The 23347-nt window shown below is 40.0% G+C and overlaps 1 protein-coding gene across 4 annotated transcripts in view; it reads left to right on the top strand.

Annotated features, from left to right (window-relative positions):
* Nucleotides 1-22942, top strand: part of LOC131443253 (nesprin-2-like) — a 97570-nt gene extending 74628 nt beyond the window's left edge. For all 4 annotated transcript variants that reach the window (XM_058612700.1, XM_058612701.1, XM_058612699.1 and 1 more), the window contains 18 exons: nt 253-408; nt 3636-3794; nt 4570-4736; nt 10626-10788; nt 11003-11193; nt 11415-11565; nt 12236-12418; nt 12521-12658; nt 12996-13187; nt 13867-14170; nt 16712-16842; nt 16935-17064; nt 18586-18791; nt 18879-19055; nt 20627-20755; nt 20880-21101; nt 21182-21264; nt 21507-22942. In XM_058612700.1, coding sequence (XP_058468683.1) covers nt 253-408; nt 3636-3794; nt 4570-4736; nt 10626-10788; nt 11003-11193; nt 11415-11565; nt 12236-12418; nt 12521-12658; nt 12996-13187; nt 13867-14170; nt 16712-16842; nt 16935-17064; nt 18586-18791; nt 18879-19055; nt 20627-20755; nt 20880-21101; nt 21182-21264; nt 21507-21714 — 3090 coding nt within the window. In that variant the 3' untranslated portion in view covers nt 21715-22942. The remainder of the gene's footprint in view (nt 1-252; nt 409-3635; nt 3795-4569; nt 4737-10625; nt 10789-11002; nt 11194-11414; nt 11566-12235; nt 12419-12520; nt 12659-12995; nt 13188-13866; nt 14171-16711; nt 16843-16934; nt 17065-18585; nt 18792-18878; nt 19056-20626; nt 20756-20879; nt 21102-21181; nt 21265-21506) is intronic.
* The last annotated feature ends 405 nt before the right edge of the window (nt 22943-23347 follow it).

Genomic DNA, 23347 nt, shown 5'->3' with positions numbered 1-23347 from the left:
CCGGTATCTACCCCCATCCCAGAAGAGAGCCTCTGACTTTGCCCCCCCTTTCCCTCGTTTAATACCCCATGCTTTCACTCCCCTCCCCCTTTTCTACCCCCTTTACCCTCCCCCTGTCCCATCCACTGCCCTTTAATCTGGATGGTCAGAGCTAATGCTTGCAAAAAAAAAAAAAGAGGGTGAGAAGCGTGTACACACGGCTTGTATATGGCTGTCTGCCTGAGCGTTTAAGCGTGTGTTTGTGTTATGCAGGAGACAGAGCTCTCTCTGCAGTGTTTGGCCACCGGACTGAGGGAACTGGGAACCATGAAGACGGACTTGTCCCAGTACATCCCTGCCGGTGACTCGGCTCTTCTGGAGCAGCAGCTGGAGCAACTCCACGGTCAATGGGAAGAGCTGTGCATGAAGGTGAGGCAGGATGGATGCGTGTGCTGGACGTAAACCGAGACAGTGAGAGACGCAATATAACACGAGTCAGAGAGTGGAGAGTTTGTAGATGGTGTGCAGGTGAAGAGGAGGAGGAGGGAGAACTTTCTTCCAGAGGTTTTCTTGGCAGTGACATGCTGCACAAAGCCTGTGCACCACTGGGGCTACACACACACACACACACACACACACACACACACACACACACACACAACATGTGCAGGTTCATGGAGGGAAAACCTCAACCTCTTGCTCTGTTGTTGAGACATTATCAACCTGCCTACAGTTTAAATTAATGTTTTCTTCACAGATCTACAGCAGAGTTGCATAAACTGAGCTTCCTCTGCTGTAATAAGAGAGGAAAGTGCAAATCAATTGGTTTAATCAAGGCTATGGTCACGATAAACCAAGAGCAGTCACATAAAAACTCTCCTCAGAACTGGACATTAATTCTGTAACTGCGTTATTGTTGAAAGTAGCTCCACTTTGTACAAACAAGCTCAAATTCCTACAGTTTAATCTGTTGGCTTTAACATAAATGCACTCTTGTTCTGGAGGAAACAATGGTTATGACGTGCCCGGGACATTTTCTTTTTGTTTTTCATGAGCAGATAATTTGCACTCATGTTAATTGGGACTGCACTAGTTTGCCTGGCCGCTTCCACCTTCCTCATTTTTTGGCAGCAGATTCATAGATGCAGTGACAGCTGCCAGAACACTCACTCACTGGGTTTTTTATTTCGATTTGTTAAGTTATTTATGTGGCATTGACTTCATTACTTCGTTACAAAAGTAACTGTTATTTAATGTTTGTTACCCTGTAAACCTTTGAATTTCTTCTAGAGAACAGTGAACCACTGTATGCAGGTTAAATTACCGTTAGTGTAATTGGTTTTACACGGCAAATGTATACAATTTGAACAATTTTGACTCTTTAAAACTCAACCTTTCTGCTGTTTAATCACATTATAAGATCTGTTTATGTACTGTTATGGCCTGGGGCCATGTATCTGAGCCACAGCAGTTTCCTCTGCAGGGTTTAACAGGTTGTAGGTGGGGGGAAGCCACTGGAATGGGTCCGATGAGCAGATGGCCTGGCTGGTCTAAAGGGATTCAGTGGACTGGCTCTATTGTTCCTGGTGAAGCACGGGGGTGACCACAGCTCACAATGCCCCCTAAATTCTTCAGTTTCCAAAAGGTCCTGGCAGTGTTTAGTACATTAAAATCAAAAGCGGGGCTCATTTAAATCAAATAAATGCCACTGAACAGTAAAATATAGTCAGTTCAAACATGCCCCGCAGGCTCGCCAACATCACCAGCCCCCTCCTCATCTCTCTCGGGGGGGTGTTTTTACAGCATTAAGCTCATTAGGATAATGGACTTTGTTAATTTTATCAAAGATCCATGGTATTTTGTCATTTTACTTGATTTTTGATTATTTGATTATTTATTGATTGAGATTTAATTTTCACACTTAAAGAGAAAACACTTTCATACCATTTACAAAAAAAATGTTATATGGATATCCTTTTGTAAGTAATTCTCTTGCTTTTTTGTGCGTATTTGTGTTTCCTGGAAATGCTGGACTGAAAGTCGTCAAACTCTTTGACTCCACGACTCTGAGTCTCAGCAAGTCCATCGTAAATTTGGTGAAAGAAAGAACCTAATAGTCGTAATTGAGAAACCTTTGTCGTGTTTGTTGTAAACACGATCAGTTTTATGGTTTCCTCGACAGCTATAAATCTTGTTTATAGTTCTTGTTGTAGAGAACGCACCAGATCTGCTTTTTGTCTTGCACTTGGACGACAGTGACATCAACAAGTTGTCAGTGTAACCTCCGTTTGCTTCCATGTGTTGTAACGTGGAGGTGAATAGATCAGCAGAATAAAACAAGTTTTTATTTCTCACAGCAGCGTAGGAGCACCACCCACGTCCAGTCAGCACTATAATTCAATTCATGAGAGTTCAATACCTTGAATGTCCTTGGATAAAAATAAAAAGTCTTGAAGTTTTTGTAAAGCAATGAAAAATGTCTCCTGTGACTTTTGCTGTGTTCTATTTACAATGGAAGTTGGACCTGGGACTGATGTCACCTGGAGTTCACCATGTTCCAGTTGAGAAGTCAGAAATGCGAACGTACACTCAGGCTTGCTTTTGTTAGCTATTGTTAGCAATGCCAGCTGATTACATGGTATTTGGTGCACACTACCTGCATAGCAACATTTTTATCGATAAATATTAAACCATACCATGTGTACAATTGACTTACTGTAAAACAAATACGACAGACGTGCTATTGACAGTAAAATAAAAACAAAGAAGCAGTGTTTTTTATGATGGCAGCCATCTTAGGGGTCTTGTGAGGTTCCTAGTTGGAAATCCGACTTCAATGCCCCATGAAGACCTGAAGTTTTTAAAAATAGTTTTTCAAATCATGTAACATTCTGCAACATTTTCTGCTCTGAGACGCTGGAAACGTTTCCACTGGAGGAAATTTGTAACAGAATATTGACGTAAATACTATCAAACCAATTGTTTAACAAACATGTAGAGAAGCAACAATCTGCTCTTTCTGTTCTTCTTCTCTATTTTCTCAAATAAAGTGTCAGAGCTTTCCTGAGTGTTGTACCATTGAGGACAAAGACAACTCGACTAGCTAGGCACTACCTAGCTGAGATGTAGCTAGCCGTAGTAGCTAGCTAGGCAGTAGCTAGCAACCAAAGGCAGTATAGTGTAGGAGCAGGTGCAAGTGAATAGTAAACGGCTGGTAAAGCTAAGCTAAAGGTTTCTTACAGCATTTGAGGGGGAGTAATGCTATATGCTATATTGCTCCGTGTCATCGAGCCATATTTTTGTATGGACACTAGAGAGAAACTGTTTTCAGTCCTACTCAATAATTCTTTTCACATGTTCCAGTGACTTTTTTCTTACATATCTAATGTGCAAATGTTTTTTGTGCAAAGCTACTCTCATTGAATTAATTTACTGAAATACATGCTAAATAGCTACCACTGTTGTAAAGTGTTTGCTCAGTGATATGTATCCCTCAGTCTCAGACTCTGAGTGTTAATCTAGTGTCCCACAACATTCAAGAAGGACCCAATACTCCAAAAAGACAAGAGTTTACAAGTTTAGAAAAGCTCAGAATCAATCATTTGAACCTTGTTCATGTTGTCTAATGCCAGTTTATACTCTTTATGCATTTGCAGGTGTCGCTGCGCAAGCAGGAAATTGCCGACCGCCTGAACGCCTGGACCATCTTCAACGACAAGAACAAAGAGTTCTGTGATTGGCTCACTCAGATGGAGAACAAGGTGTGCCACAGCAGCGACCAGAGCATCGAGGAAATGGTGGAGAAGCTGAAGAAGGTACACAAGCTATAATCTTGTCTATTAAAATATTTGGTGTTTTCAGCAAATCAAAATCTAAAATGCAGGTGATTAAGCCTTGGCTGGCAGAGGTCTGTGCTCTTGTTATTTTAGTGTTTTTGTGTCCACATGAGCTGTACTTTTTTTTTGGTGAAATTAATCAGTTTTCCCTACTCTCAAATGCCTCTGCTGAACGATTGATGACAGATCTAAGAGTGCTCATAATGCTCACTCATTATTTCCCAAACAAGCCATGGTTCAGGGCAGGAGTAGCACTTGTGTCGACATGATTAAAGTCCATACATGAGCAACAACTATTATGCTGTTCATAACAGATGGTGGCCTGGAATGGGATGGCTGCGTGACCTTTGTTCACACACAACAGTTGTTCTTTCAGTGATTGAAAGCCTTTTGTACCTTCCTGTCTCCTCGTGGATTATGCTCTTTTTTTTAACATGATATTTGGGTTGAATCGACAGTTGTTTAAACTGAGCTGTTTTTAACAAGAGATTAAAGCTTGGATTGGATATAAATGTTGCTGCTATAACACAAGCAAAGAAAGTGAAAATTAGACCATTATTAGATAAAGATTAACTAATCATTATACAACAAGGTACGCAAAAAATGTTAACTAACGTTTGATTATCATTCATTAATTAATGATTACCTAATTTTAACTAATCATTACTGCGTGATTTAATCACAGAGAAAAACACAAATATCGATCATATATGGACTTCTTTATCAAAGTCGTTGTGCTATCACGTCTCCTCAGGACTGCATGGAGGAAATCAACCTGTTCAGTGAGAACAAGAGCCACCTGAAGCAGTTGGGCGAGCAGCTGCTGTTGGCGAGCGACGAGGCCAAGCAGACGCAGGTCCATGGCTCGCTGCAGGAAGTCAACCAGCGCTGGCACAACCTCTTCCACCACATCGAAGCCAGGTGAGAGGACCGGCGACTGTCACAGACAATTTCCCGTCCCACACAAAATCAAAAACTAATATTATTGTAAATGATGACGTGTGAATGCCAGATTAAGCAGAACCAGCCGTTTATCACAGAATGACAGGTCGTCTTACGTGATTTTCATATTCCCGTAGCAGCCTAGCTTCAACTTTTATCTATGGGACGTCACTGCGGTGAGCCTGACAGTGATTGGATAAATGCGGCAAAAAACCCTGTCTCTTCCACAGAAGCTCAGCTTCTCTGGGAGTAAATGGAGCCGTGGGCAGGCTTGGACGCTGGGCTTCTGTGTGATGGTTGGAGGAACTGTTTGAAAGGCAGAGCCAGTTTTTGAATGACAGAGTTGTCTTTTCTGCCTCAGTCCTGTGTGGATTGTGTGGGTGAAGTCTTTAGACAAATAGCTGGTCATTGTGTGTTATTTGCTCGGCGATATAGACCATTTACGCTTGTAAATAAACACACTATTATAGCTTTTCAGTTTTCCACAATTATCGCTTTTCCTTGTTCTAGTTGTTTATTTGCAGAAGAATTTATATACGAATAACTGGGCCTGAAATGAGCTTCCCCTGTTTTCTAGGTCATAACAATTCATACAATCACATGATTGTACACTCAAAAAAAGCTATAATTTTATCTTCAATTTCTGCCAAATGGAAAAAAGTGACAGTTTTCACAGTGGACCTTTAAAGGCGACATAGAATGCTTGTATCACACATATATGTTAGTTAGGGAGGTCTACTTACATATATTAACTTGTTTTCATGGTTAAAATCCTCCTAATCGCTGCAAACGAGCCGATCAAAATATCTCCTCACTGACGCTCTCGTCAGCCGCGCTGTTTCAGACCAAAGCCACACCACAGAACCAGGACTGTGTTGTGATTGGCCAGCCAACGAGAGCTTTCCTACTGTACTGTGATTGGCCAGGTACCTGGAAGTGACGTAATAGATAGGCCAGCTCTCAGATACACAGCTCCCCCTCTGGCACGGTGGATGCTCTGCATCTTAGCAGCTACAACGAGAGTACTTCTTCTTCTTCTGCGGTTGAATGTACGCAACCGGATGTGCCCGGACTAGTGCCACCAGGAGGCGCTACGGTGGTGAGAGGAGTGGTGAGGATTTTTGATGACGACATCAAACTACGGAAGTGCCGATCCGCTTCTCAGAGCCCAGGAAAACAATACAACACTATTTTCTCAGCAGTGGCTGAACTGTTTGTTCTGAAGCTTTAGGGTTTCATAAACGAGGTAATGACGCAGATACACACACAAACGCAGCGTTAATTGGAGCTTCCGGTCTATGTGGGCTTTAAGTCAGCACATGTCAAGGAGTAAATGGATGGTTACATTTAAAATAACAATGTGTGCATTTGAGTGACACATTTTGAGTGTTTGTGACAAATTTACACTTGAGCACTTACCTTTTACAGCAAGGCAATAAAAATGATGTGTCTTCATAGGCTTCAAGGGGGAGCCTGTAATTTAACAATAGCTCCAGTTCTCCACCGTCCACCTGCTGTGGATTATATTCTTGCAGCTGTCAGACAAAAACATGGCTGCTAATGTACAGACTGTTGTAAAGGTTAAATAAACAGTCAGAGCCACTGACCTGCCCACAGACAGATGGACAGTCCTTACTCTAACTCAGCCCCAGCAAACAGAAAACAGACGCCATGTTTAAGTCTCAGACAGAACCATATGTCCTCACGTCCACACTAATGACCCCTCCTCCTTTTTTTCTGGCCTGTCAGAGTGCGATGATGTGAGTGAGCGGTGGGAGGGTCGGTGTGAAAGGGGAGGGATCTGTCAGCATGAATTAATCACCAGATTAAAAGAGGTTTGATCCTCTGAAGGCAACATGAGGCTTTATGTTAAACTGAATTAATGATCACCTGAACACAACTTCTCTGGGACTTAGAGTGTTTTTTATTTTTACTGGAACCAGCAAAGCATTTGTTGGCCACTGTGCTTCTGCACTCCTTATTAATATTAATTAAACTCACAGGTGAGCCTGAAAAATAATAACACAGCCAGGAACTGAAATTACTAAGCAACCAAAATACACCCTTAACTCTAATTAAAAGTTCTCATCATTCACCACACTACAACATTAAAAATGCATAAAGAATCATTCAAGTGTGAAGAATTAGTTAGTCCAACAATTTAAGGCGGCATTCGCTGATTCATGATGACAAGTAGGTGCTAAAAGTGCACTGTGACAGACGCAGCTTGGGCAGAAGTGTCTTTTAGAGTTGCTATGGCAACGTTGCAAAAGATTTTCAGTAATGTATAAAAAACATTAGCATCCTGATGGTTGTTTTTAGGACAAGTGGGCACTTTTTTATGGAAATAGTATAGTAATCATTTTATATGATGGTAGTATCATTATTTATCATTATCATAACTACAAAGTTGTATCTTTATAATAATGTGAAAGTCTGATATTAAAGGATGCATTTCAGTCTACTACAGAGCAATTTTCAAAAGTAGAAGCTGTTTATTTCATTTAGTTTAACATTTAGTTTAACTTATTTTAACTTGTATCATTATTTATCATTATCATAACTACAAAGTTGTATCTTTATAATAATGGGAAAGTGTGTGTGATATTAAATGATGCATTTCATTCTACTACAGAGCAATTTTCAAAAGTAGAAGCTGTTTATTTCATTTAGTTTAACTTATTTTAACTTTACTTTACCTCACAGACAGAGCACTGCTTTTGATGAAATGTTCAATTTTGAAAGTTATTGCACTGATGTTACCTGTAGTTATCATTACTGACTTATTACATCCATATTAGTTTTGGAATAACAAAGTATTACTATAATATAACTTTCCTATAACACAATTATTACTATAGTATTAGCACTTTACAATGCTGTAATGTAAAGTGTTAACATCACAAAACATCACAGAATTGTGTGAATTAAACCCTTAAATATCCCAGTTTTTTTACTTCAGGATGCTCTTGAAAGTAGTAAAAGAAATGTTTTATTTAACCAGGAAAATCCCGTTGAGATTGAAAGTCCTGGCCAAGAGAGGCAGCAATAGCAAATGCAAAACACTGCACACAGTTACAAACGTACACACTTCAAACACAGATTAGAAAACAGATTAAATTTACGAGCAGATTATAAAATCACAAGTACATGTTGTGGAGTCGGGCCTCGAGAACTCTCTGGATTAAAAAATTAATGAAATTAACAATTACATAATAGACTTAATTGTATATGGGGCGACGTCTTTTAACTGCAAGGTCAAGGGTTTGATTCCTCCACTCGTCTGCATGCCAATGTGTCCCTGAGCAACATACTTGTTTGAATGAGTATGAAAGATGAATGTGAATGGGTGAAACTCTGCTAAAAGCAGCTTTTAGTGGTCATTAAGACTAGAAAAGCACTATATAGATAACATTTACCATTTATATAAGGCATTTTTTCCAACAGACATTTGCCTGAAATGGTGGTAGTCCTTCATTTTTCTGCTTGAGAGAGGTGGTGCACCAGGAGCACGGGAGTTTACACGGGAGTAGAAAAAGCACACATGCACTTAAGAGGCAGGTATTTACCGTGACATGATTAAATGCCAGTTGAATTTTATTCGGTGAGTGAGTGAGAGTGTGAGGCCTCCTGTGGACACCTGCACTTTAACTTTTCTCCACCGACCACGCAGCCTCACTATTCCTCCTCCTGCTCTTTTCTGCTCCGTCTTCATCCGTCCACTCTCCTCTTGTCCCATTCCCCTCGCCGCGGACTCCCTGACTGGCCTTTGTGTCTTTGTTTGGCCTCGGCGGGAAGCTACTGGCCTTTGTTTGGCTGTCAGAGGTGCAGAAGGGAGTGAAAGGGAGAGGGAGACAATTTTAGCCGAAGAGGACCGCACTCTCTCTCTCTTTGCCGGACAGAATTTACAGTGGCTATATTATGTCTTCATTACACGGCCGTAAACATGAGGCCACATGAACTTCACACACAAACGTCCCCTGACGACGAGCTGTATATTATTCTACCACCTTGTCAAGGGATTACGACCGTTTAAAGTTAAATTACGGTTTTCCAATGCTTTCATTTTAAATTGTTTTTAATTGATTTATGCTGTAGTAATATAAACAACTGTCCATTATGTTCAAACCATTGCCTGTGATTAAGTCTGTCGTCTCCACATGAATCTCTGTGTGTTTCTCAGTATAGCAGTGTGTTCATTTCTTATTCTATGTATATTAGGTTTGCATCATGACTGATGTAGGGAAGACGCTCGCAAAGCAAGACAGCAGCAAACTTTAGGTTCAGGAAATAACCTCACTTCTCTGAAACAATGAGTGAGGTTGTGAGATGCTGAAAGCAGCAACCCAGCATAAATCCTGCATGTGTGCCTAATAAAATGGCCAGTGAGTGTAATTATAAACCATATACTAATACTCTTGTTGCTCATTAGTAAATATAATCATGCAAACACACTAGTTTAAGATTATTAGAAACACCGGCATGGCTCAGATCATCATAGTGTCTTTAATAATACTGCATATTATATAATATACATATAATATAAAGTGAATAATTATATGTTCAACATCAAAATCAGATTTTTTAAGTGTAAAAATTAAAGATTAGGACACAGATTTTTTAAGAAAGTGCAAGACATGACTGTTTTATGATAAAAATCTCTTCCACAGTTCATTTCAATAATAATTTTTATTATTTAATATTAGTATTACCCCATTTTTTTTATTACGATTTATATATTATTGCTCATATAAGCAAAGACAAATTTTAATCTTAGATATGTATATAAACAATACCAGGTTGTGCTTAAAATACACATTTAGTCTGGAATTCAAAAGTGAAAAATAAAAATCGGATTTTACCACTGCTATTGATTTTTTAAAAGACTGTGCATGAAGATAAACTTTATTTAACTCTAAAACGTGAAAAAGACTGTAAAGACAAAGTCGTGTCAGTCGTTCTACCTTTCATGAAGGAACCTTAACTTCAATCAGTCCTCATTAGGACACATGAATGGTCCTCACTCTTATCTGTGGCCGTCTCTCTGTCTGACATCTGTCAGGACTCATTCATCCATTCATTCACTCTTCAGCCGCTCACTGGCACTCGCAGGTGTTATTAGTTGTTCTTGTTTGACTGTGACAGACTCTGCTGCTGCTCAGCCTCCTCAGCACATGAAGCAGGATCAACTGAGGAAATTAACTCAAACTCTCAAACAGGACACACTTTCAGGGGCTTTTAAGCCTCTGCAGAGAGCTGTTATTGTCCTGGACGTTGCTATGACACCAGCATGTGTGTGTGTGTGTGTGTGTGTGTGTGTGTGTGTGTGTGTGTGTGTGCGTGCGTGCACAAGTGTGTGTGTGCACATAAGCGGGTCAGTTGCCATGGAGACTTTGGAAGTTGAAGTGTAAGGTACCTGAGAGAGTAGCAGGTTAGTGAAGAGATGAATGCCCTTTGTTTAGATTGGCTTTAGACTATAGTTTCTTTCTTTCCTTCCTTGGTTCTTCCCTCGTTTATTTCTTTCCTTGTTTCCTTCTTACTTCCCGTCTCTCTTTCTTTTTTGTCTTGTTTCCTTCTTACTGTCTTACTCTTCTTTCTTCCCTTGTTTGTCTTCTTTCTTCATTTCTTACATCTTACTGTTCACCTGTCTTACTCTTCTTTCTTTCTTTCTTTCTTTTCTTCATTAGGTCCATAAGTTACTAATTTCTAATAGTTCAAACTCTAAAAACATTACAAATCTCTTATATAAATATCAGTAACAGTGTGTCGGTGCTCCTCACAGTTCTCATTGTTGACTTTAAGATAGGTAAATCTGTATTATATAGTATATACTTTGGTCCTAGTGTGTGTTTGTGTGTGTGTTCACAGAGTGAAGAAGCTGAAGGAGACACTGGTGACGATGCAGAGGCTGGATAAGAACATGAGTAACCTCCGCTCGTGGCTTTCCCGCATCGAGGCCGAGCTCTCCAGACCGATCACCTACAGCGTGTGTCACCATGAGGAGATCCAGAGGAGACTGGCCGAGCAGCAGGTAGAGGACAGGACACGAGTTCACATAATGTCAATGACACTGTTTAAGGTTTTAGCCTGCATTATTTTACTCTCTCAGCTTCTCTGTCACGCCCTCTCCCTCTGTTTGTGATTAATAATGTATGTCTGTCCTTTGTGTCACTTTGGGAGTAGTGAAACGTTGTCCCCTGTCATGATGTCTTTGATATGGACCGTGTGTGTGTGTGTGTGTCCAGGAGCTGCAGAGGGACATAGAGCAGCACACAGAGGGCATCGCCTCGGTGCTCAGTCTGTGTGATGTGCTGCTGAGTGATGAAGATGCTGCCGGCAGCTCTGAGGTGGAGAGCGACTCCCTGCAGGAAACCAGCCACAGCCTGGACCAGCGCTGGAGAACCATCTGTGCCATGGCTCTGGACAGGAGGCTCAGGTAGGACCTCAAATCAGTCTCTGCGTCCATGTTCTAAAGAGTATAACAGCTATACAGCAATATGCTTTCATATGACATAGTAGCACTTTTTCTTTTCCATGTCTTTGAATCTTAGAAAAATAGAGAGGGAAATTGACTCTGATAAGGAGAGATGAGAGTGTCACAGAAACCATTCTCCACAGTTTGATTGTATTTCCACTCTGATGCTTTCCTCCCCGTAGGATCGAGGAAACGTGGAAGCTTTGGTGCAAGTTCCTCGACGACTACTCGCGGTTCGAAGATTGGCTCAAGATCGCCGAGCGTACGGCTGCCAACCCCAACTCTGCAGGCGTCCTTTACACCGTTGCCAAGGAGGAGCTCAAGAAGTTTGAGGTGGGCAGATTCATACAGGCTTTAAGTAGCTTTGTCTTTGTTTCTCTGAGTGAAATATTCACATTCTCTTTATATTTTATGTCTTGATTTAAGACTTTTGACTTGACAGACCCGAAGTCTTTTTCCTTTTTAAGATATGATCAGATAATCCTTTAGTGGTCCCACTAAAAAGACAGGACTTGTTATGGTAATAAATAATAAACATGCATTTTTCATGCACAATAAGTGTCTGAAAGGTTTTCAAGGATTTATTGCCAAAAAGGAATGTTGATATTAAACGACCAAAACCAATCAATTTAAAGACGTTTTCTATCAGCATTTAATATTAAAGATGCGCCTTCTTTCTGACCAGTCGCTGTCATTTATATCAAATAATAAATATATATAAAAAACTTACAAAATCTGATTTTGACATACATACATTTAAGTTTCTTTTGTCCATTAACTACCAGACATGAAGTCAGTCACATTTACATTCATAAAAAACATGGAAAATACTAAACTGTTGGCTCTTTTTTTTTTATTTAAAATTGACTTATATGAAGAAATTATACTTAAAATTGTATTATTAAAATGACACTGGATTACAAGCAACCAAAGATTTCTGTATTTACTCCAGATCTGTGCTTCATCCTTATTTTGTATTTCTTCGTCGTCTTCTTTTTTTCAGGGTTTCCAAAGGCAGGTTCACGAGCGGCTGACTCAGCTGGAAATAGTCAACAACCAGTACCGACGCCTGGCCCGGGAGAACCGCACCGACCGGGCCAGCCAGCTCAAAGCCATGGTCCACGAGGGGAACCGGCGCTGGGACACGCTTCACCGCCGAGTGGCTGCCATCCTCCGCAGACTGAAGGTACAGCCATACATCTGATCATGACATGAGCACATTTCTGCACATACCTTCCTCTGTTCATCCTGTGTTTCATTTATTTATTTATTTATTTATTTATTTCAGTATTTCACGAGCCAAAGGGAGGAATTTGAAGGCACCAGGGAGAGCCTGCTGATGTGGCTGACCGAGCTGGACCTGCAGCTCACCGACGTGGGACACTTCTCCGAGAGTGATGTCCATCACAAGATACAGCAGCTCAATGTGAGGACACGGTCGCAGTCCATTTTTCATTCTTCATTCTTCATTTTATGAAAAAACTGTTATCAGTGAAGCCATTATTCCATTTTAGCACGTTTCCTCAGTCTCTGGTGACACATCGTGGCCATTTTATGTCTTAACATAAAAAAATATATAATGTGTGATGTGTTAAAATCAGTCTCCTGCTCACATGTTGTATCTTTATTCGAGGATCTGCATGAAGTCCGTGGCTTCAGCTTTGATTCATCGTCCAGTTCTTACTCATTTACCCGTGACACATCTTCTGAAACATTCCTCTCGTGTTGCTGACTCTCTCCGTCCTCCGTCCCCCGTCCTGCAGAGTTTCCAGAAGGAGATCACGCTGAACACCGAGCGCATTGACGGACTGATCGTGTTTGGAGAGGGTCTGATCCAGCGCAGCTCGCCACAGGACGCGGCGCTGATAGAAGAGGAGCTGGAGGAGCTGTACACCTACTGCCAGGATGTTTTCAGCAGACTGGTCCGCTTCCACCAGCGCCTCAGTCAACCTACGGTCAGACCTAATGACATGTTTCACTTCATGGACAGTTAATCTCCACAAATAATCAAATCTTCTATATGCGGAACTTAAAGAATATTTACCTTTACTTTAAACAACTTTACTTTGACTTGTCAATCTTAATGCTGATGTTACTGGTGGAGAATTAGCCATTGAATGTGAGTCATTAATAGAAAATCTAAAGACAATATGACAGAACCAGACACAGTATGCAAAAATATAGGAAATAATACATATATACAAAAATAAAACACAGAAATCATCTCGTTAAATGCTTCCCTGCAAGATGTTGCTAGTGCTCACATTCTCTTATGTGGAATTGATGTTACAATTCTAAATTCTTTATTTAACATCACTAGATTAAAATCTAGCACTAGCAGGCTATTCTTTCCATCCGTTGTCTAGTCTAAGCTCCGCCCTCCTAAAACACCAGAAGTTGTTGTTGCCGCCATGTTTTACTACTTTTCCAATCCAATGTATGCATTTTTAAAACCCACTTTCAATTCCAAAAGCCCTATATTTCTGTTGAGATTCAGACTCATGGGGATCAATGGAAGCTTTGATTTTGGAGTATTAAATCATTAAAATTAGACTAAATAAATAAATCACTGTATCATCTGCTTAATTGAAGACATGGCTGAATTCCTTTTATTTTTTTGTGTCTTGTTTTTAGCTGATTAAAGAACCAGAGCTCTCCGGTACCGCCTTCTCTCTGGAGTCCAGTTTGGAGCTGATTGGCCGGTCGTGGCTCAGGCGGGGCCTCGGGAGCCTCCCGGCCACGCCCACCCACCCGCTGACCTCCCCTCTGGAGCGCTCGGGGTGCGGGACACCGGTGAGCGTGGACTCCCTGCCTCTGGAGTGGGACCACACCGGAGACGTGGGAGGATCATCGTCGCCCGAGGACAGCGATGATGACGAGGATGATGATGAGGGCGAAGAACACGAGGAGGAGGAGAGATACTTCAGTGCTCTGTCAGGTACATCCTACTGCCAGCGTATATATTTATGTATTTAGCTCTTATTCACCAATTTAGTGTGCACGGGCATAAAAAATGAAAAACACAAACAGGAAGAAGAGATAAATCAAGCAAAAACAAGGTAGAACAACTACTGTTATTAAACTAAGTAGAATACTACTTTGTTTGGTTATATCACATTTCAAATGAACCTTTTCGTTCTTCCAGTTATTTGTATTCCCATTCATATTTGTGACATTACTTCACTATATCACAATCCTCTTTAAGATCAAATGCTATTAAACAGGATCAGGAATTACATGGAAACACGGATTAAAAACCAGCAACGTCACTTTTTTCTGTTTGTTTTTAACACATTTGGAAACGACAACAGTCAAACTGACCTCTGACATGATGTTTGAATTAATGTGATGTGTAAATAAAAAAAAGCAGAGTGACATTTTTACACGTCATGGTTTCTGATGATAAAACCACATTGAAACAATCAACAGTTGGGCCACATGTTTACTCGTGCTGTTTGCACACACCCTCTCATTATTTATGTCTAATTTGGAAGCAAACACAACTTTAAATGATGTTTCTAAAATGAATAAATGCCAAAAAATGTCCACCTCTCAACCTGAATATTGATTATAGTTGTCGTAACTACTTGTTTATGACCTTGTGCACAACTTGGAGCATTGCGACATTCACGGTGTTCTGATGATCACAAAGTACTACTACTTACATTAAACTTAACTTAAATTACCACTTACGCCATACCATTTTGTTCAAGATGCAACTTCAGTTCAAAATAAAGAGAGTGAAAGAAAAAGGTTTGTGGAGCAGGAACCTTCCTCCAAATTCACTAAAAACATCCCTTAGTCACACAGAATAATTTCTATTTCTACTTAACCAAAATGAAACACTTCAAAAATAGCTGTTCATGTCCCATAAAGCTGAAAAAAGGGAAAAATCTTACTATCACCACGCACATCTATCTACATCACCCTCAGGATTATGTCAAAGTCTGAGCGGTCGTTGCTCGTGTTCTTCTCTGCGTAATAAATTCACATGTAGCTCTTCAAGGTAGAATCATTTCCTGCCGAGATCTCCTCAGCAGATAATGTATCACATGTAATCATGCAGAAAGTCTTTGCCTCCTGTAGCCGTGGTCTGGAAAACCCATTTTTCTTCATCTGACACATTTTTGTGAAGCAAGTGTTCTTCATTTTTTTAAACCACACAATAACTCTGAAATCTAAAAAAAATCATTTGGCTCATGGTGAGGATATAGTTAAAGGTGGAAAAACCTTAAATTCAAATATATACATATATATATATATTCTAACTATACTTTATATGAAATGGCACCGCAAAAGAAGTGTTATTTGGGAAGTGTTGGGTGATCATGACCTTTTTAACCAGTTTTGCGTCCACATATTATTTTTTACATGGTTTTCCACCGATTTGCATGTTTCTGTTAAGATCTTCTCCTTCGTGTTCTTTCATCCTCCTCCAACATCCTGTCTGTTATTTCCTGCTTATTCTACACTTTCACCGAGAATCTTTCCCCTCCTTCAATTTACCTTTTTTTTTAACTGTATCAGAATCAACTTTATTGGCCTAGTAAAAAATAAAGTTTGAGAATAAGATGGAAATAAGAATAAGAAATAAAATCACCTGTGTTCCCATTTCTCACTACAGGTTACTGCACATTGTAATGATAAATGATAAAAGATAAAAGTCCACATATATATATCGTTTTATATGGCATTCAAAGGCATTTATCAATGAAAACAAAGACTAAAAACAACATATCAGTTAAAACTGATTGCATTATAAAAGTTAACACTAATACAATAGATTTAGGTTTTTTGTCATGGTGGAAGCAATAAAAGCAGCAGGACTATAGATCACAAACACACTTAAAAAACATGATAAAATGGCCCACAATATGGTGATTGTATGACAATTGATAATGGAACAAAAATATCGATATTTTCCACCAGCGTTTCAATAATCCTATCCCAACAGTCCTTTTTGTGATATTTTCTCCCACTGCTGCTGCACGGAACATTAACTGTTTTCATTGTTTACGTATTTATGTGAACTCGTCTCCATCTGGAGTTTGTTCTGATGTGATGTGGAATGTTTTCATCTCCCTTTCCTGCTGCTTGAACATGTGAAATATGGCGTTACGTTAAAACCACACACACAACAAGCTTTGTAATTGCCTGGCGCGGTTGATTAATGCTGGTGGTGCTCGTTCACTACTTGACTCCATTTGTGACTAGTTTTAGAGGATGAATTTTAGTCCCAGGTTTCACCACCTGATTATATGCAGCACTCGGCAATGTTTTGCTCAGTGACATCAAGTTAATGGGTCATTTAAAACCAGACATTAATATCCTCCAAAGAGAGCACAAACATCTGTTGGAAATGATCATTAATATACTGTATTTGCATCTACTGGACATTCAGTCATATTTAAATGAGATGAATAAATGGAGGGACTTTTTATGGTGTTGTATAATAATGTGTGTGGTGTTTGTGTGTCAGTATCCAGCAGGTCTATGGTCGTAGAGAAGTCGTCAGTGTGGAGATCGACAGCAGACCCCGAAGCTCTGCACTCAGAGGGCCACGTCGAGGCTGCACCCACCTTCACCAGCACGCCTCGAAAGCAGGCCTATGTACGTTTTTGCAACCTATTATATGAAAATAAATCACATTAAACTGTGTCTGCGCCATTTTGTGACCTGTCCCGTGTTTGTTGTGTCTCCAGCTGGGGTTAATGTCTCAGTGCAGCGGCAGCATCGAGGACATTAAAAGAGTCTCGCTGATCCTGGATGAGGAGGAGCGGCAGCCGCAGGAGCTCGGCCTGACGGGACTAACCGCCTCAGACAAACAGTCTGGTGAGAGACACGTTTCAAGAGAGGCAGTTAGGCTGCACTAATGGACCGTAAATTACAGAAAATGGACTCCGATTTTTCAAAACACATCAACAAAGATTGCTAAATATGTGGCAGTAAATGGGATAAATCAGTGAAAACACTGGTTTCACTATAACTAAGACTCTACTTAACATTTCTCCTGCAAAGACGTAAAAACAAAGTTAGACAACTGATCAGTGTGACAGCATTTAAGGTTATAATTTAAAAGTTACACCGTACATCAACATACAGACCACCGTGTCAATGTAAACCTTTTGATGGCCTGACTTTTATTGTCATGTATCAGTTTAATGAAGCTGCTACTTCAAACATGTTCAAATGCGTTCTTAGCAACTAGCGACTAGTAGGCCTACTACTAACTTAGGTTCTTCTTAGGTTCCTGTTAACTGCCCCACCAGCTTCTTATTAACTAGCTGCCAACTTCCAAGCTTCTTAACGTCTGGCAGCAAGCCTCTTAGCAACTAGCCACCAGCTTTTACTTTCTTAGCAAATAGCAGCTAGCTTCTTAGCAACTATCTGCCAGCCTTTTGACTACTTAGCAACTAGCAGTTACCTTCTTAGTAACTAGCTGCCCGCTTTTTCGCTATTGAGCAACTAGCAGCTAGCTTTTCAGGTTCAACTAGTTGGCCTACTGCTAACTAAAGTTGTTCTTAACTGCACCACCACCTTCTAGGCAACTAGCTGCCCAATTACAAGCTTCTTAGCAGCTAGCAGCAAAGCCTCTTAGCAACTAGCCACCAGCTTTTTACCATCTGAGCAACTAGCAGCTAGCTTTGATTACTGTTTTATTAATGACTGAAGTGCTTGAGATGTCTCAAATTCAAAGGGAATAAAAAGAGTTGATGTCTTAGATATGCTGTTATATTTTGCTTTAACTCATTGACTGCCAATGACATCTATAGACGTCAATTCAAATACAACCGTTCACTGCCAATGAGCTCTGATGAAAGAAGAGAGTCTACTCTTTCTTTTGGTAGTTTCGGTGTTTACATAATCATAGAACACACTGTTTTGTGGGTCGTGGACAATCAGTCAAAATGCTGTAAAACGCTTGGCAGTTCTGTGCTGAAAATGGCTGGCAGCCTAATTAATTAATTAACTTAATATTGATTTTGTTGTTAATGTTGGAGGAGCTGTGCTAAATTAGTCTAAGAGCTAAGGCCTCCGTGTGAGACAACTTAATAATTTAGGTTATTAATAATAACTAGTAGTGTATTGTACAATAGTGATGTTAAATCACTAAACACACACAAAAAAGCCATGATGCATCATTGAATTGCAGTAATATGTATTTTTAAGCACAACAGAAGTTAATGGTGTCATGTGAGTGATCCAAAATCACTTCCATCAATATTAGATGACTCACTGTCCCGTTTCTTCAGTTTGTGTTGAACAGAATTGTGCTCCAGAAAAGCTCTAATGACTTGTAATAAAATACAAGTTTCCAGTCAGAAGAAATGAAGTTTGTTGGTGTTCGTTCAGGTGTGATTGAACGCTGGGAGCTGCTCCAGGCTCAGTCCAGGAGCGATCAGCTGACCGGCCCACAGGAGCTCCAACAGCTCACGTCTGACCTCGACCACCTCACTTCCTGGTTAGAGAGCGCGATCCCAGAGCTGGAACGGCCACATTGCTCCAGCACGGCGGCGGCGAGTATAGCAGACATGGAGGCCAGAGCCAGAGAGCTAAAGGTAAACTTTCAGACCAAGTACAACACGTCTGATAAGTGTTTCAGTTTGTTTACACTCATGGATTTGTTTGCTTTTTGTTTTTCGCAGGAGATGCAGAGAATGTTTACTCACTACAAGTCCATCATGCTGTCTGTTAACCTGAGAGCTCAGGAGGCTCCAGAGCTTCAGCAAAGACTGTTGAGTATGAACAGAGACTGGAGCAGAGTGTGCACAGGTCTGCAGCAGTGGGACGCTGGACTGAGGAAGACTCTGATGCGCTGCCAGGTGAGAGGAATTATCAAGTGTACTGAGCTGCAAGAGACCAGACACAACAGCTCGGCCCAAGATCTGCTTCTGCTGCTGCTTTGAATTAAGAATGAATTTAAGAAATGTAAAATCTTTGGCCTCGTTCACGCCACTGCTGTTTTTTCCCCTGCATGTTTTCAACTTGTATCTTCACAGAGGAAAGAGTTTCCTTCACATCAAGAGCAGCTACAGTGTGAATTTATTATTTAATGCAAAACATTTGCTATTCTCTCAGTTTTGTTCAGGAAATAAGGCCTTATGTTGTGGGGCTGAGGAACCAGGAGCTGAGTTCTGAGTCAATGCTGCAGTTTGTTTAAATTATGTTACAATACATGAGTGAAACTTTACTTTCAAACTAACTTACTTAAAACAACAACTTTGTTTTACCCCAAAAGTTCAGTGTATAACATTTGTTTGGAGTGTATTGGCCAAATGGAATATTATACTACATATAATTATACTTGTGTGTATAAGTGTATAATGGCTACTTTGGGGAAGGGCCTTTCTTTAAGAGGCAGCCATTTTGTGCCATCATGTTCCCAAGCACATCGGGGAACTACAGTGGCCTACATGTGTCAGAAAGGATGTTGTTCTTTGTTGTTTGCATAGTAAGGTTCAGCTTCTAAACCCTCTGGGTTTTGTCAGGCTGTTGTAGAAACACGACGGAACAAGATGACGTCAGTAAAACACAATGCCCATTAGTCTAAAACACATAGAAAAGGATTATTCTAAGGCCACAATTTATATTCTAAAGCAAAAATGACTCACTTTTGCAAACATAATCATTGGTAGTATATTGAATTTCTGCCAATAAACTCTTTTTAACCTTTTACACTGGAAATGTAATGTCATACTTCCAGAACCAGACTCAAGTTCAAGATGTCAATGTTGTGTAGATTCTCATCCATCCAGGTCATAGTCGTCCACTGAGTCACTAACAACTGGACTTTTTTTCAAATCATTTCTTCAGGAACTAACTGTTGTTCCGACCACTTTTCACAGAGGTTAAAGTTCCAGTGTTTCACCACAAAAAACATTTGCCTTCGGAATGTTGAAAACTTGTCTCAAGGCATTTTGGTTCAACTGAGGTCACTGAAAAAGATGAAGAACTCATGTTTGCTAAAGCGACTGCACATCCATCAAAAGTTACCTTGTGTAGGAGAAATGTAGTGTGATGTTAAAGCAGGAACTTTGCAAGTCTGGTTGATTTGTCACTCTTTTTTCTCTGCGGAGCTCCCCCTACAGTTTCGGAGTACAATACGACATTTATGACAACACCGTAAACATCCATCCACTGTCTTAAAACTCACTGCTGATGCTCCCTCTAAACGTCTAAAATAACGCGACCGCGGCCTTGATCTTATGGCCACGAGAGAACTATTTGTAAATCAATACGTTTTTCTCGTGAGACCCCCTGATTCTGAGGACTCTGGATCGGCGGTCTTGCGAGGCAGGTTTTCCACTAACAGACAGTAGGGGGCAGTGGAGACAGCCCCCAGTCTCCCCACAACAAGACATTTAAGCATCATTATGAATCTTTCTACCTGCAGGAGTTTCACGGGACTCTCCACTCTCTGCTACTGTGGCTGGCCCACGCTGAGAGCACACGCTACGCAGTGGACATCAGTGACCCGGACACGTGCGTCCAAGTCCTGCAACAACATTGCAACACACTCACAGTGAGCGCACACGTCTTATATATGACTGAGTCACCTCTGAATATGGTGTTGTTTATTGGTCAGATTCTTCTTCGTCTTCATCATCAATGTCCTATTGTTTTCTTGCGTGTGGTGCGATGACCAGCATCTGCAGGAGGAGCTGCAGAGCAGACAGAGGCAGCAGACTGCACTGCAGACTCTGTGGTCACAGCTCCAGCCCGAGGACGAGGACGCCGCCGCCGCCGCCGCCGCCACCACCGCCGAGGACCAAGCAGAGGCTCAGGAGAAGCTCCACGTCACGGGCAGCAAACTGAAGTCTCTGTTGAGAGACGTGGACCGAGATCTGAGCGTCGTACAACAGCGACTGGTATTTAAAATGTAAAATTTGGTTCACACTTTCATGTAAAATAAAATGTTATATTTAGATTTGTTTGTGCTCGATTTTAGAACAGTGACACTGCGTCAGCTGTCCAAGGTCAAAGTTCCTCTGCAGAACCTCCGCAGGAGAAGAACATTTCCTCCACACACAGGTATGAAAATGTTCCCTTTTATTCATATAACATAAAGTCTCGATCTGTCGGTCAACATGTCTGGTTGCTTATATTACGTATGTCCCCTTTAAATTAAACGATAACATCTATTGTGTATTAAACCCTTTTAATTTCCTTACAATCCAAAGAGTTTTGTTGACTTTTTTTTGTCAGACAAAACCAGCCTAAATCTTACAAACTGGACCTTTTTAATAACATTTGTTTTTCCCTGTGTCTCACAGAGGGACGAGGGAGTCGTCTCCTCCTCGCTCTTTCTTCTACCGAGTCCTCCGCGCCGCGTTTCCCCTGCACCTCCTCCTGCTGCTCCTCCTGTTGCTGCCGTGTCTCATCCCGCAGTCGGAGAGCGACACTAGCTGCACTGTGGTCAACAACTTTGCCCGCTCCTTCTACCCCATGTTACGCTACACCAACGGGCCCCCGCCCACCTGATCATCCACACACACACACACACACGACCAAAATGGCCCCATGTTTTCTTTTTGAAAAACATTTCATGTATTCCAGAACTCATTTACATGAGAGTATTAGGGCCACATGTTTGACAATGTTTTCAAAGAAAGTAAATCTTGAATTCTGAAATTAAAGTCAAAAAGTTGGAATTCTGAGAAAAATGTTGGAATTCTGGGAAAAAGTCAATACATTCTGATTTAAAAAATTTGGAATTCTGAGATATTCATCTTTATTTTGGTTTTTTTTTCTGGCGAAGCTGAATTATTTTAGTGTTCTATCTTAATTTACTCTTCACCAGTAATACTTACACTTAAAATAGGCCTTGCGGTTGCAGAGATATACTCATTTTATTATGAGTTCAGAGACCTAAAAAATAGGCTCAAATAGGCTTAGGTAAAGTGGAATTATGAGGGGAAAAAAGTCAGAAAGTTGGAATATTTTTTTTCCCATGTGGCCCTAATACTCTTCCGTACTCATTTGACTACGTCTCTTTCAGGAAATTTCAATATTTGAGGTTATTATAAAAAAATACTGAAACTTCAAGAGCCCTTGTTCCAAGTTTAAATAAATTACTATAAAAAATCACAATATTTAACTCTCATCTGAAGTTAAAATATTGTGAACTAAACAAGCCTCTGTTAGATTTTTAAATATTTCAACAAATTTTACACAATAATGTTAATATTCATATGTTTAATATTACAATTATCATAATCCGAACTGTTGTGATTTCATCTGAATGTGAAAAAAGAAAAGGAAAGTAGTTTTAAACACATACAATGTTTTTTTAGATACTTTGTATTGAATAGATTATAATCTGACATATATTTGCCTCCTGCACACAGATTAGCAGATTGGTGTTTTTGTACATAATGTAATAATATAATGCATATTTATGAGATGAAAATGGTGGAATTATTGTCCTGATTCTTTGATGGTAAGCACTGACTGCTTTATTTTTTAAGTTTTGTCTGAAATCGTGATAAATTAACAAATCGACCCTGTGAGAGTATAATGTTTTGACAAACAAAATGAAAGAAGAAAAGTTAAAACAGCACAAGATTTGAAGCAGTAAAATACAAATCTAATTGTATTTGTGACAAGAGAAATGCCTTTATTTCAGCCCTTTGTTTGTGCTTCCATAAATGACCAAAAGTATTTTTTCCAAAGGTAATAAAGACAGGAAAATAAAAAATGTACAAACATTTTTGCTTTTAATTGTTGTAATCTGTTTTTTTTTTTTTTTTAAGAAGCTTATCTTAGTATCTATCTATCTTAGTTCATTCTGAATTCATAGGATTTAAGCTAACATTCATATTCTTAACTGATTCATCTGTAGATTTGTTGTTTGGGCCATAAAATGTTAAAAAATATTGATCAGTGTTGAATAAACCATGTCTACTTTTGTGATATGGAGCCAATAAACTAGAGAATATTCACATTTAAGAAGCTGAAAAGTCATAGTATGGTATGTCGTCCAAAATCGGTCGATAAAGTCATAGTATAGTATGTCGTCCAAAATCAATCATAGAAGTCATAGTTTAGTATGTCGTCCAAAATCGGTCAAAAAAGTCATAGTATAGTATGTCGTCCAAAATCAATCAAAAAAAGT

The sequence above is a fragment of the Solea solea genome, chromosome 17, assembly GCF_958295425.1.
Source record: "Solea solea chromosome 17, fSolSol10.1, whole genome shotgun sequence".
Lineage (NCBI taxonomy): Eukaryota > Metazoa > Chordata > Actinopteri > Pleuronectiformes > Soleidae > Solea > Solea solea.
Note: the sequence above shows the minus strand (reverse complement) of the source record. Positions and strands in the feature narration are given on the sequence as shown.